The 16,137-nt window shown below is 38.4% G+C and overlaps 2 protein-coding genes across 5 annotated transcripts in view; one reads left to right on the plus strand and one right to left on the minus strand.

Annotated features, from left to right (window-relative positions):
- Positions 1–16,112, plus strand: part of rhot1a (ras homolog family member T1a) — a 75,064-nt gene extending 58,952 nt beyond the window's left edge. For 2 of the 4 annotated variants that reach the window (XM_078529060.1, XM_078529062.1), the window contains exons 20-21: positions 12,287–12,433; positions 14,876–16,112. In XM_078529060.1, the coding sequence (XP_078385186.1) occupies positions 12,287–12,433; positions 14,876–14,993 (265 nt within the window). In that variant the 3' untranslated portion in view covers positions 14,994–16,112. The remainder of the gene's footprint in view (positions 1–12,286; positions 12,434–14,875) is intronic. The other 2 variants (XM_078529063.1, XM_078529064.1) reach the window with 1 other exon arrangement.
- The window catches only part of adap2 (ArfGAP with dual PH domains 2), a 338,187-nt gene that overhangs the window by 127,397 nt on the left and 194,653 nt on the right, over positions 1–16,137 (minus strand). The window lies entirely within an intron of this gene.

The following is a 16,137-nucleotide window of genomic DNA, read 5'->3' on the forward strand; positions in this document are numbered from 1 at the left end:
ATTTGCTAACATATAGTTCTTGTACATAAATATAATTTCGATAAAGTGATGGCCCACTGAAACACAGGGTGAGATGTATTAGTGATGGAGAAGCTAGTTTTTACTTGTCTAGCATTTCAGTTGGGTACAGGAATCATATAAAAGCATATTTTCAATGTACAATATACGTACAATGGAAAAGACGTGCTCGTATGATTCATGTACCTTCATCAGCTTTTTTACATGCGTATATTTACTGTGTGTATATGTGTCATCGATAAAATAACCAGGGCTGTTTAACAATGCTGCCCACAACCACAATGTGATCATGTGTTAAATCTACAGATCAGTATCAGCCCCAGCTAACCCTTGCCACCCCCCAAACCCATCCTGCCCCCCGTCCCAAAGACTAATCAAGTCTGGGGGAAGGACCCCAACTGTGCCACTTAATCACACCCTTCCTTACCCATTATGCAAAATCAAGAGGTGAGGTGGGCTGGATGGATGGATAGTGGATAAAATTATTCAAAAGCTGTATATATGTGAATTTAATGAATACCAGTCAATCTCCTTGGTATTACAGGTGGGTAGTCAGAACTAAGGATGATCTTCAGCTGAAGTAGGATTAAAAGTCAGGAAATAATTGGGCCAGGTACACAGTTGTAATTCCGTTCTTACGTCAAGTCCTACATTGCCATTTTTATATAATGCTTTAATTTTATATTTTTATTTAATTAACATTTGGGATGTAGGGCTTTAGAGTTAATCAGAGCATTGGGATTTATCTGCCAAGAACTTGGAAATATAAAACTGAGATACCATAACATCGCCATTGGACAGGTGTAATTGCAAGTTTACATAGGCTTATCTGTGGGTATATGAAGTTACAATTTGGGGGGGGGTGGGGAGTTGACATACAATTGTGACAATCTGACAATGTTTTAGATAGAAAAATACAAGAATTTAATATTCGGCACACCTTGAACTTGAAATCTGATTCAGAGCATTTCTTCTGTTCATTTCTTTGCTGAATTTAATCAAAAGACTATCCATTTTCATTTTAAATGTTTTACCAAAGTTAGTATCACAGGTTGCAGTCAATACCATAAGTTACCGAGATGTGAAGTTTTTCTTTAAGCCTTTTTTTAAGCACCTACTTTAGAAAATACCTTTTGTGATTTTCTGCAAGAAAATATTTGCCGGCCTTAACTGGCAATCTGAAACTAGAATCAGTTTTATTGTACATTATACTCCCTGGTACTTGCATATCTATATGGTTTCAATATGTTTTATAATGACACATCCTATCACCTACAAGATATACTGCAGCAACTTGCCAAGGCTCCTTTGATAACACCTTTCAATGCATGACCTCTACCACATAGAAGAACAAGGGTGGCAGATACATGAGAACTAACTGCAAGTATCCCCCCAAGACACACGCTGCCCTGACTTAAAAATATATCACCATTCCTTCACTATCATTGGGTCAAAATCCTGGAACTCCCTCCCTAACAGCACTGTGGGTGTACCGACACCACATGGACTGTGGTGGTTCAAGAAGTACCTCACCACTACCTTCTTGAGGACAGTTGGGATGGGCAAAAATGCTGGCCTAGCCAGCAAAGTGCATGTCCCATGAATGAAGAACAAAAAATCCCTTTTAAAGATTGCATCTTGAGTGATGTTTGAAGTATTTACACCAGCTATCAGACCCAAAAGACTTTGGAAGTACTATATCTAGAAAAGTTTAGTGTTACATAGATAGCTACCGATCTGTTCAACCAAAGCCTCATCCCCATCTTCAATGCCCTAGTCCCCATTAAAACAATAACGCTTTCCTGGGTGTTCCCCTGATACGACCCTTATTCCTGCTTCCTTATGTCCAAGTGTTGCATACTTGAATGGATATGGTAGACAAGTGGGTTAGCCAGATCCAGTGTCCTATGCCCAACCAAGTTGAGCTGCTTCATTAATGACTTTCCTTCCAACATCAGGTCAAAAGTGGAGATGTTCCCTGATGATTGCAGTGTTCAGTACCATTCACAATTCCTGAGATACTGAAGCAGTCCTTGTCCATATGCAGCAAGACCTGGACAACATTCAGGCTGGAGCTGATGAGTGGAAAATAACATTTGTGCACACAAGTGCCAAGCAATGGCCATCTCCATCATGAGAGAACCTAACCATCTTCCCTTGACTTTCAATGGCATTATCATTGCTAACTCCTCCACTATCAATATCCTGGGGGTCACTATTGACCAGGAACTGAACTGGACCAACGATTATAAATACTGTGGCTACAAGAACAGATCAAAGGCTGGGAATTCTGTGGCGAATAACTCACTTCCTGACTCCCCAAAGCATATTCAGCATCTAAGAGGTGCGATTGTGTTAGAATACTCTCCATTTGCTTGGATGAGTGCAGCTCCAGCAACACTCAAGAAGCTTGACAACATCCAGGACATAGCAGTCCCTTGATCAACACCCCATCCATCAACCTTAAACATTCACTCCCCCGCCATCGACACACAGTGGCAGCAGTATGTACCATCTCCAAGATGTATTGCAGCAACTCACCAAGGCTCCTTTGGCTGCGCTTTGAGAACCCATGACTCCCAACACGTAGAAGAACAAAACCAGCAGAAGCATGGGAACACCATCACCTGCAAGCTCCCCTGCAAGTCACACACCATCCTAACTCAGAACTATGCCACTGTTACTTCATTGTCGCTGGGTAAAAATCCTGGAACTCCCTCCCTAACAGCACTGTGGGTGTACCTACACCACATGGACTGCAGCGGTTCAAGAAGCTGGCTCGCCACCACTGACTCGAGGGCAATTAGGAGTGAACAATAAATCCTGACCTTGCCAGATACGCACTACTCCAAGAACTAGTATATCTTTAAAAAATTTTAAATGCCAGCTTTTCTGTATAGTAAACCATCCTCTTAAATCTACTACAACAAAAACAAAATACTTAAGAGTGTTGGAAATCTGAAATAAAAACTGAAAATCGTGTAAATACTCAGCCAGTCAGGCAGCATCCATGGAGAGAGTAACAGTGTTAATGTTTCAGGTCTGGGACCTTTCATCAGGACAGAGGAAGGGTCCCAGACCTGAAACATTAACTCTGTTTCTCTCTCCATGGATGCTGCCTGACCTCCTGAGTATTTCCAGCATTTTCTTTTATTACAGTTGAGTATCCTTTATCTGAAATCCTCAAGCCTGATTGCATTTTGGATTTTAGATAATTTCGGCTTTCAGATACCGCATATAAACTTGCATTACAATAGCCTAAGTCTAGGCTGGCCATAGCCTAAAGTAAACAAAATGGCTAGAAATGTAAGGTGTATCACTGAATAATAAATACAGGATATCTGTAATAAGTTTCATTTTGCCTTGCTTACTACAAAATTGCAAGGTAAACAGTGCAGACAACAACTAGACTTCCTGCGCTTAAGATTGATGAGGTTCAAAAAAAGTTCAGTTTTTGAATGTTTGTCTTTTGGGTTTACGGATAAAGGATACTCTACCTCTATTATCTTAAACCTCTCTCCTCTGTCTCCTCCACCCTCGCTTCCAACAAATCCTACGAGTTCAGGAACTTCACTAAGTTTGAGACCATCCAATCAGCTGCCTCTGCCACTTCCCTCCTCGCCCTTCTCCACCTGCCTGCCGCCCTGTGACAACTCCATCTATTCCAAAGCTTTCCATTGTTTTTCAGCTGGGTGGTACTGCACTCACCAGGTTCTAATCCTATCTGTCTAATCATAACCAGGGAATCATCAGCAATGGCTTTTCTTCCCCCTCCCACACAGTTACCTCTGGTATTCCCCAAAGAATATATCCTTGGGACCCTACTGTTTCTCACCTATATGCTGCCCCTTGACGACATCATCTGAAAACACAACAACATTTTCCACATGTATGCTGATGACACTAGCTATACCTCACCACTGCCCCCCTTGACCCTTCCACTCTCTAAATTGTCAGACTGTTTGTTTAACATCCAATACTAATGAACAGGAATTTCCTCCAAATAAATATTAGAAAGGCCAAAGCCATTGTCTTCAATCCTGCCATAAGCACCAGTCTGTAGACACTGACTCCACCCTTTGCCCTGGCAGCTTTGAGGACTGTTTGCAACCTTGGTGTCACATTTGACTCCAGAATGAGCTTCTAACTACATGTCCGTACCATTAGTAACACTGCTTATTTCCACCTCTCTAACACTCCCTGACAGCTCTCTATGTCAGCTCATCTGCTCTTGAAACCTTCATCCATGCCTGCTTATCTCTGTAACATCCTGACCAGACTCCCATTTCCCACCCTTCACGAACTTGTGGCCATCCAAAATTCTGCTGCCCATATCCTAACTTGCATCATCCTGTCATACTTACTGACCTATGTTGGCTCCCATACCTGACAACGCCTTGATTTTAAATTAATCCTTGTTTTAAAATCCTTCCATGTTCTCACCCCTCCCTATCTCTGTAATCTCCTCCAGCTCCACAACCCTGTGACATACGCACTTCTCTAATTCAGGCCTCTTGAATATCCCTGATTTTAATCGCTCCAATATTGGTTATGCCTTCAGCTGCTTGGGCCCTAAACTCTGGAATTCCCTCCCTAAATCTCTCCACCTATCTACCTCGCTTTCCACCTTTAAGATGGTCCTTAAATGACTGTGTCACATTTCATGCAATAATGGTCTTGTGAAATGCCTTGGGCATTTTATTACATTAAAGGTGTTATATAAATAAAGGTTGTTGTAATTTATTTGAGCCCCACCTAGTCTAAGATGCTTTACATTTCTGACGACTCTTCCTTAGTACTGCATTGAAGTCTCAAGTCAAGCTTGTACCTAAATCCTGGGCTGGAACTTGAATATACAACATTTTGACTCAGATGAGAATGCTACCATCACTGAAACTAATTATTGTGGCCAGCAGGATTCTCCGATCAAATCGTTGCATATCTGTGATCAGCCAAGACTAATCTGACTATTTTTGCTGATTTGAATTGTGTTTCTTGTTATCCAGTTTGCAGCACCCTCAATTCCATGAACCTTTACTAAAAACCCTAGACTGTAGGAAGAAGGGCAGTAGCGAAAGAGTTTCTCAGTTTTCAGGACCTGAGACCATGAATTGAAGATACTATGATGAGTCTTGACATCGACATGGGAAGAAGGATGCAGGGAGGAAGAAGAGTATATGGGGTGGGATAGGTTGGACTTTTTCAGAAAGCTGGGAGATGTCAACCATATTTATAAACCCTCGATATTAAAATATTTCAGTGCTTTTATAAACTGACTGTACTGCCCTAAACTCCCACAGGCTTGGATCCAGCTCTTTGCATCCTGTCGATGTGCTTCAATGCTTGCACTATAGAAATGAAGTTAATATCCAAAAAATTTCCAGGGTAATGTTTCTAGCTTTATTTAAAGATTAGAATAGTGCCAACTATTTTATTGTTATAAGTCCTGGCTTCCCATTAGAGTCCTTCACCTTCATTTTATACTCAATTGAAATAACAGCAGCAACACTTAATTTCTTGCTGCAGATGCTCTTTTGTGTAAGCAAGTCTTAGTGCATTCCAGATTTTCACCATTGGTCCCAGACCCTGGCTCACGTTCTCTCTCAATTTCATGCTCCACTTTGCCATTCCATACAAGAGAGATCTAGCTTTAATTATGAAGATGTCAACTCATTACTTTTCTTCAAAGGAAAACAAACACACAACATATTAATCTGTAGGGTATAGCAGATAATTCACTTGTGACCTGACCTGAATAGCTGACTTGTAGCTTTGGCATGTTGCGATGTCTGAGTCAGTCATGGGCAGTTATCTTTCAATAGTGAAATGCCCTAAAGATATTTCTCCCCAATTCATGGCAATTTTAATACCAACCTTTGCCCACAGGACCAATGATCAAACTGCTGCTCCACTAAAGAACTGGCTGCTGTTCAGGGAAAAGTGAGGAAGTGCCTCATTTTAGCTCATAAGCTTTCTGCAAAATTATGTAACAGAAACCAGGATCTCAGCCCATGAAAATGTCTGTATTTTGGAGTTAAATGCAGCATCCAGTATGTAGCTCCCTGAACTAGTTCAGAGATCATGTACAACCATCTGGGCTTGCAGGCTAATTGGTTCCATCTATACATTTTTTAAAATGTGTAACAACTTATCCTTCCTTCAGGTAAGTGTGTAAATTATAAATTGGAGCCAGAAAAACAGTGGATATGCCGTGAATAAGGCTGCTATTGAAGAATCTTTAAACAAGTGCAGGACTCCAGGGTACAACCAACTTGTTCAGAAAGGCTGAAGTTTTGATCAAGTGCTTCCCATCACAATTATTACGCATCTTTAAGGTATTCAGTTCATCAACATCTAACTGAAATTACATCTACATGGTTACAAAATTAGAAGTAGATTTTTTTGGGAGCACTGGGGGGGGAAAAGGGGGGTATTTTTATGAAAATACTGTAGTTCAGCAAATACAGAGTTACTCTTCAGTTGGCTGACCTTACCAAAGTGGATTGGAATACTACATATTGTAAAAACTTTTTCAAAATTAATACCAATCAATTTTCTATATAGGAATAAAATACCAATATATTGCAAGTAGGAATGCTTAATATTTTGTTAAAAACTTGTCAATTTACATTGGTCCAATGGTAGATGTCCTGGGTTTATCTGAAAATTACTTTTACCTCTGGTTCAGTTGGTTGTATTGTTTGATTTCTGTCTGCAATGCCCTTTGTCATTATTAACAACTAGGGGTAGTAAGCTTTTCTCAGCTCTGCATCTGTTTTGAGAGTTCAAACCTTCATGCTAATAAAAGGGATCCTTTCTGTCATGGGTATATAAGGAGACAGGCAAACTATCTGTTTTAATTTGAAGCTTGCATACTGGAGGTAAATTAGTCTTTACTTTGAAATTTGACATCCTGCTTTCCTCCAGTCTCTCCTATCCTACTCCGCCTCAAGTCAGTCCTTTATAAAGACTTTAGTAATGGTGGAGCATAAAGTTTTCTTTTAAGACTACTTTCTAGAATTGTAAAGTCAGCATGTAATATGTGTTGATATGTACCACATTAAGCAGATCTTAACTTCACACAAAATATATTAAACTGGGGAAAATAGCTCATGCACTGACTCAGTTGACAAAGCTGGTTTGTAACTAACTCATACTAGCAGATCCTGGGTTCAGTCCCTGGCCTTTTGATGAGTTAACTGAATTCAACCGGAGTATTACAGAACCATTACATTTGTCCTAAGCGTCAGAGAAAAATCAGCCAGAGTTCACTCTCCTGATCACTTAGTGCTTGAAGTGCCTGTTTGTGGATATCAAGAATTGCACTATCGTAAATTATTTTGATACTATTTGGATGGGAAGTTTTTTTTTAAGCCCAGTATTTATAAGGTACTAAACTAGACATTTTTACTTGCCTTTTTGTTTAATAAACTCCTACCCTGTGGAACAAACAGCTGCTCAAATAATACATCAAATTAATTACTAACATGAGATTTTGAAGTGAGAAATCTTTTCAGTTTTTCAAATTGCCAGTTTGAATATCTTATTAAAACTAAGATTAAAAATTCAAATTGTTCAATCTTTTTCCTTTGCATATTATTGCTTGAGTTGTTAGCTTTTATTTTATAAAGATGCTTACTGGATAATATAATGGAATGGACAGCTACTGCAAAAAATCAAATTATCTTAACTCCTATCAGTTAAATCGGCTGTTTGAATGGGAGGCAGATTATAAACTTGGTCGTTCAGGTACAAATTTATAGTTTAGATTTAAAACTTTTTCAAAAAAGGAATCAATTATCAGAATTTTAATTGTAATTTTAGATTTCCAGCTGAATGTGAATCTTTTGCCTCAATACTGTATTCCCAGTGTTCGATCTTCATACATGTCAAAAATTTAGATATTCCCAACCCAACATGCCATTTCAATTTTATTAATCACAAAGCTTGATGGTTTGAACTACTGTTATTACACTTCCCATTGTTGCATGCACAAATGGAGACAAACTGTGGATAATTCAGTGTATCATAACATGTACTTTTTCTTTTCTAATTTTCTATCTTTTAGGTGTCTGCTTTCATTTTGTGTTTGCCTGTTGGTACTGTTTCTGTCCCTCTTGCATCATATCACTCTTATTAACCATATTGCATCTTGTCTGTTTACCTATCCTACCCTCCCCACCCCCCACCAGTGTATTCTTAGAAAGATTTGACTTTATTCTTGAAGATGGAAAACAATAATTCATCTGCTTTGGATGTTGTGTTTTGGTTTCTATGTCCAGCTAATGGCTTCTGGTTTAATTTTTCTTGGCTCTCTTTAGCATGATTTCACTTTGGTGGTATTTGAGCAATGGTGATGACTTGCAGGTTATTAGTACAACAGATTTCTTAACATTTTAGTTCTAGATATGTCTTTATTAATCTTGATGCATTTTGATACCATTACATCAAGATCCATTATTGGAAGGATCAGTTGTTTAATTGCTAATGCCAACCATTCAGTTCTTGTTTATAAAACTACAGACTATAGTGTTTATTGAAACTGAATGCTGCAATATGTTGTTTTAATCTCATACAAATGTTTTTGTGACTAAATTAACTTCCATACCAGCACTCTTCCCTCATGCTCAACAGTCAGCTCAACAGTCATTTCTATCAACATGTTCCTTGTTTACGCACTAGAAAACATAGTAATGCAGTATGTAGAGATTTCTGTTTTTCCTATTTCTTTTCTGTTCACACTCTTCCGTATCCCCACCTCCCTCCTTCCCAACATCACCACTATATTGACTTCTGACAAGGGTATTGCAGCTGTTTTCTCTTGTGAAAGCCTGAATATAAATTGCGGTTGAGACTGGTACTTGGGCTTGTGTGTCCTGGTTGAGACCTCCAGGTGTTATAACAACCTGTTAGTCATCTATTGTCAATGTTCAATGTAACTGCCCTCAAAGTGAAATATTGGTGTAACTACCTTAAATACGTGGCTGTTGACTCCGAATTTTTACTATCCTTAACTTGGAGCTGTTGCTTATTGTGAATAAATTCTTCACTGATGTGGTTTACTAGAAAGACTTTGAGTCTGTACATTCATATTTGCATTTTCTTATTCTTGCTGCTCTGCCCTCAGGTGGCCGGTTTTTTTCCGAATGTCTTTGTTGCTGCTATTCACATCGTTGTCTGCTGGTGTTTGAGGCCCACTACACCAATAACCTCCGAGCCATTAACCAAGATTCTTGTTAACCTCAGGATAATGTCTCTGATTTGGACTGATATTTCCTAACCTGAATTAACTAGGCATGAGCATGCTCAGAAAGTGACTGCAGCCACTTAGTCACTAACAGGCAACTGTATTGATGTAAACCTTAGCTTTCATTGGTCATTTGACACGGACAAGAGAGAAAAGATTACTTGTGATCAAAATAGCAGGTGACTGGAAAAATTTTGTGTTGAACTATATAAATAGTTTTGGCCATCTTGATAAAGGGGCAGTCCTGTTAAACAAATCCAGTTAAGTTTAGTAATAACCAAAAGTTCATGTCCTAACAGAGTCTCAATCTTTACAGTGAAGAAGGAGGCCATTCAACCTAATGAGTCTGCACTGGTTCTCTGAAAGAAAATTCTATCTAGTCTCACTCCCCTGCCTTATCCCCCTAACCTTGCACATTCTTTCTTTTCAGATAGCAATCCAATTCCCTTTTGAATACCTCGATCGAACCTGCCTCCACCACCCTCTCAGGAAGTTCATTCCAGACTCCATCCACCCCCTAGGTGAAAACATTTTTCTCTGCATGGCTTTTCTCCTTTTGCAATTACTTTTCATCTGCGCCCTCTAGTTCTTGATGCTCTCTTGAGCGGGAACGATTTCTCACTATTTACTCTCTCCATTCCCCTAAGGACCTTGAATATCTCTATCAAGCCTCCTCTCAGCCTTCTTCCCTCCAAGGAAAACAGTCCCAACTTCTCCAACCTATCCTCATAGCTACTGGTCTTTATCCCAGGAATCATTCTTGTGAATCTCCTCTGTACTCTCTCCAATGCCTTCACATCTTTCCTCAAGTATGGCACCCAGAACTGGACATAGCACTTTAGATGAGGCCTAACTAGTGTCTTATACAAGTTCAACATGACCACCTTACTCTTGTACTCAATGCCCCTATTACTAAAGCCTAAGATACTATATGCTCTATCAACTGCTCTCTCAACATGTCCTGCCATCTTCAATGATGTACGTACATATACACTGTGGTCCCTCTATTTCTGCACCTCCTTTAGAGTTTTTCCCTTTATTTTATACTGTCTCACTGTATTCTTCCTGCCAAAATGAATCACCTCACCACAATCCACCAACATGTCTATGTCCTTTTGAAGTTCAAGTCTATCCTCATTACAGTTGACAATGTTTCCAATCTTTGTATCATCTGCAAAACTCTGGAACTCCATTACAAACCTTCCTTCAATCTGAAAAACAACCATTTATCACTATTCTGTTTCCTGTCACTCAACCAATTTTTTATCCAAGTTCTTACTTTTGCTTTTATTCCATGAGCTAGAATTTTGCTCACAAGTCTGTTGTGTGGCACTGTATCAAATGCCTTTTGAAAACATATACACCACATCAACAGTGTTGCTGTTATCCACCTTCCCTGGTACCACATCAAAAAAATTCCAAGTTAGTTAAACATGATTTTCCCTTAATGAATCCATGCTGGCTTTCGTCTTAATTATCCTGCATTTGTCTAAGTGATGATTGATTTTGTCCCGAATTATGGTTTCCAGAAGTTTCCCTACCACTGAAGTCAAACTGACTGGTCTGTAGTAGCCGGTTTTATGCTGGCACACCTTTTTGAACAAGGTGTAACATGCACATTTCTCCAGTCTTCTACCACCACCCCTGTGTTTAAGGAAGACTGGAAGATTATCACTAGTGCATCTGCAATTTCCACTCACTTCCCCCAGAACCTTTGGATGCATCTCATCTGGTCCTGGTACATTATCTATTTTAAGTAAAGAGAGTCTTTCTAACGCCACCTCCTTCTCAATTGTAAATTCTTCTAGTGTACCAGTTACCTCTTCTCTCATCTAGGCCTGCCTCCATGTACAAGTTCCCTTTTTTTTAATCCCTAATCAGCCCTACACTTTATAACTTTTAACGTGGAGCAGTCTTCTAGTTTTCTTAAAAAAGTATAGTTACTGCTCCATTTTCTACTTATTCAAAATATCTTTCTTCATAAAATTAACCTTGGTGTACTTTTATTATCAAATCTTTACCTAAACCGTAAGCTGGGTCTGTCCTGTTGCTGCTAAGCTGCTCTATGATGCTGCATTTTATTTTTTGCCCGATGTATTGCAGTACAGAATGAGCTGCAACAAAAGGATCATTTTTATTTAACTAGAGCAGAGCAAATTTGGATTTATGGATTTAAATCCTTTTCTTAGTTTATTAGTTCTGCCATTTATAATATATTATTCTTGCATGACCTTCTCAGCGTACTGTAGTGATGGTTCAGTCCCTGTGTTCCACTGATCCTACCTAGCCTGCTGCTGGTTTCTCTTGTCGGACAACAGCAATTTCCCTTACTTTTGAGCTTTTTTGAACTCACCTGTTTATTGCCAGTCTCCTTCCTTATACTTATTTTAACCATTCTTAAGGTCCCTTTTGCATATCCCCTTTCAACTATCTACTGTTTTTAATCTCATTGCTCTGTTACAGCGGTAACCAAGCATTTACCTTTTAATTGGGATGAATATTCAGAGCTACCCAAGAACAGAAAAGAATACTGACTCTGCAACCAGGGGAATTGGTTTTTTGCTACCCATGCTATCATTCTTTTTAAGTCTCAAAAACCTCTATTAAATCACCTCATATCCTTCTCTGCTGCAAAGGAAGTAAAGTCTCTTTGCAACTATGGTTTCTTCATTCCTAGTGAATTTGTGCTGTATGCCGTTTGAGGTAATGTTCTCTCTATAATTCTGGCACTTTGCTTCTGAATCAACCTTTCCATGTTCCCCCTCAACATCTGTCTTCCCAAAAATCTATTTGAAATTTTAACATGTCTTGAGATGACAAAGATTTAAACATTATGGTTAAGGGTTCAAATACTCTGGTACTATTAATAAGGCCTGATTTTAATACAGGACTGCTCCTTGAATCAAACCATTAACCAATCAAATTGAGATTTTTACTAATGTAATACTGTTAGGTTGACATGCGTCCCGTTTTGTGCCATATTATGAACTGCATACTTGTATGCATGTGTGTATATATAAGGTTAAAAGACCGAGTAGACGAGGTGGGTGCTATGCTGTTGGCGAATGATGAAGGCAGTCTCGTTCATCAAGTACATGCCGTGAGCTTTGTTGAAGATTCTATCTTCATGGAGTCTTCTGGTGCTCGCAGTTTACAGCATGAAGACAGGTAACTGTACACGTAGTAAATTCTCCATCTGGACTCTGGCTGTCATTTAAAAACATTTCTTGATCGGAGAGGTAATATTGGTGAACATTCCAGCGAATTTATTTGAATTGGCCGTTCTTGATCTCCTGACTATATCAACTTTATTACAGTATACTCTTTAAGCTTTCATTCCTTACATTTTAAATTTTTGCCTCCATGCACATCATATCCAGAATATGGCAGCTGAAAATGCATGGTTAAAGGCATGTAATAGAGGAGACATGGAAATTTTTGTCTTTTAATGACTGTAGGACATAAATTGAGACTAAACAGAATGAGTTGGAATTATTTAATGTGGGAAGCTGAGCTTTGTAAGAGTACTGTTATATTTGTTTATAATGTGATGTCATGTTTGTGACCATATTGCAATGTTTTATTATATAGAGCAACATATATATACTCCAGAAAGTTTACACATCTACTGTAAGCTACTGGGGTTTATCGATGGCTGTAGAGTGTGGTTCCACTTTTGTAAGTGTTGGGCCTGAAGAGCCTGTATGTAAAGTAAATGGCAGAATCTGAATACCTCTGATTGCGTGAGACACTACCTCTGATCGCCCTGTGCCAACCAAGAGTTGACCGATTTTGATTTTTTATGCACTATTTAATCCACAATTTCTGTAACAATACCAACATAGTATGTACATTTTAATAGAAAAATTATTTATCGTTTTTGATTTTTGCACCAAAGTACAGCATGTGTTGTGCATAAAAAATGCATTAGAATGTTCTTTTCAGTAAGAGTAATTGGACAGTTTTCAAAAAAGAAAGAAATATAGTCTTGAAGCTTTGTATTAAAGGTGTAGCGCATCTCCTTTTATTTGGGACAGCTCATGTTTCCATTAATTTTCAAGTTTTCTGCATGTTTTTATACTAACAGCAGGGTATGATGTATATTTCATATAATTTGATTTTAATTAAATCAAAGAAAACCTTAATTGAACTTTTGAAAATCCAACAATACATTTTTAGCTTTGTTAGCGTGCTGTTTGACTTTTTCTGTGTTATCACTGTAATTCAATCATCTTGTCCTCCATTAAGGATATTGACTGCAAATTAAAACAGCAGCTGTACTTGATCTGAATTAAGCCTGGAGTTTGTTTTGTGCAAATTGCAAGCACTTTGATGTACAGTGAGGACTTAACCCGACTTGATCCCCTTGCAGCTGAAATTGCTTCAGTTATAGAGAATGAAGGTGGGAGGGAATAAAGTAAGCATATTTTTACCAAATGTAACCAATAATCAGGTTGATTTACTGCATCACTCAAATGCCTTTCCTGGGAAATTGAGCAGGGAGACTTTTTTAATCCTTTCACATTGATAAATTATCTTGTTTTGATGAAGTGAGTGGCTGTTATGGAGGCAGATGTTGTCCATAATGTGAGCATCTCATTCAACTGAGGGGGATAGAATGATGGAAGCAAAAGGAGAAAGGAACCAAATGCAGGATTTAGTGTCAAATTTTTAACAATTTAAAAGCTGTCATAATGTTTGATGAGTGGAACAAGTGCACTTAAGATTGTTGAGGTTAATGCTACATCAAGATAGTAATATGTGTTCCTGATTGGCTGGATATTGAGTAGAGAGAAACTGAAGATGATGAAAAAAAAAATACTGGATACACAGCAGTACTCTCAACACATGTAAAAACATGTTGTGTTTCAGAACTAATAGTCAGTGCTCTAAATACTAACCTATCCTTTCTCTGCACAAATATTTATTCAGTGTATTCCCAGTATTGTCTGATTATACTGTACAAATATTACTCAGTTCTATATGTTTTAATTTAATCTTTAATGTAATAACTTTCACTAACTTATTGTGTTTAACCCTCTTACTGACTTGCAGCCATGGAACAGAAAGCTTTTAAAAACTGGTATTTAAGGATGTTGGTAGATCACAATTTTTACAGCAAGCTTATTAAAAAGAAACTGCTATATTTTCCACAAGCAACTAATGGGGATATTAAACCAGATTAGTAACACTATTGCTTTAACTAATGTGCTAAGCTGTCGTACTGTGAGGAGTCTGGCTCAGTGCTTAATTGAGCATGCTCAGTAACCACCTATTGTGTCTCATATTACACTGTGGACACATTTGGCTTTATTGTAGCCCACACCCTGTGTCTTTCCAAGTGCACAGTATGGCCTCAAGTGCACAGAGCATGTTTGCCATACATGTCATATACTGCTTCATTTCATCCTGATTTGTCGTTGTGTATCTGCATATTCAAAATCAACCACCTCCACCAAAAAAGTCATACCTGTAATATATCTTTTTTTTAAATACAGTTTTGTGTTTGGACTTGTGCGCTGTGTTCGAAAAATGTACTGACCTTTTTACTTTGTTGAACTGTTGCTACAATATTTCAACTCCCTTATAATGAATGTTTCTTCCTTTTAGACACACAGCACAGGCTGATCTGAAGACCTCAACCTTCTGGCTTCGAGCAAGTCTTGGGGCCACAGTGTTTGCTGTCCTAGGATTTGCTGTGTACAAAGCACTACTGAAACAACGGTGATCGGAACAGGAGTGAACCATTCGCTCACACAATTTGAGTTTTATATACAATTTCAAGAGGCTGCAATGAATATTGAGTGTTTTTATTTTAATATGCAAACTTATTTCTTCAACGGGTAGCGGTGCAGGAGAACAAAAATATTTAAGGGTCAAGCTGTGACTAACAGCTCCCATGTTATATGAAAGGACAATGCAGATCTGTTACAACTCTATTGCAATTTCAGAACCTGTTTCTGTTTTGCCTTGGGTACCGGTAGTGTTATCTTTAGGCATCCTGTCAAGCAAGAATAATTCAAAGCTGCCAACATCAGATACCCAAAAGGGACATAATTATGTAAATACTGTAAATATCTGCACAATCAGCAGAATGTTGCCCTGGGATGCCTGATACAGTCATGAAGTCTGCCCTAGGTTTATTGTGCAGCAAGTTACATGTCGGAGTGATTATTTCATGTGGATATTTAGAACTTTATCCTCCAGTCAGACTTGCCTGGTGTTTAAAACATTTGATGGTATTTTATTTATTGTTTAGGTAATATTTTAATTTCAAGGAAGCGCACCTGCACAAAGTGGAGTCACCAAGAGATTTATTTCTCAGGGTATCAGCGTACACAGAATAGCAATCATTTTTATCTCTCTCAGTACAAAATTTCCTTATGTACCCAGTAGACTAGTCGTCTATCAGAAGAAATAGACATTATATTTGTCTCTTCCTTTCCCACTACCCCTAAGACCCCTCCCCCAAGTTTATTATTTCTCTTCCAAACCAGGCAAGAAGACAAAGGTTGTTTTACGGTCTTTGAAGGATGCAAATCTTCCAGGTCCCCATGATCTTAACACTCAAGTAAATAGTGTAAGAGACTTCTTACTCCTATAATCTGTACTGTGTTGCAATGCAAAGATGGTACAGTTATCGCTTTGTTAGAGTGTAGTAGTTGCATGGTTCACAGTATCTCTTCTACAATTAGCTCTAAAATACCATATCGAGCATCCTTGCAATTTTCTGTTACGATGAATTTACGTTCTTCCTGTATGTTAAACCAATAACTGTTGCATCACATTGATTTTCATCCTTGACTTTTTCAAACAATTTCAATAAATATCTACGTGCTGTATCGTATGTCCTTGTAGTTAAATTCTTTGTG

The sequence above is a fragment of the Cetorhinus maximus genome, chromosome 24 (genome assembly GCF_964194155.1).
Source record: "Cetorhinus maximus chromosome 24, sCetMax3.hap1.1, whole genome shotgun sequence".
Taxonomy (NCBI): domain Eukaryota; kingdom Metazoa; phylum Chordata; class Chondrichthyes; order Lamniformes; family Cetorhinidae; genus Cetorhinus; species Cetorhinus maximus.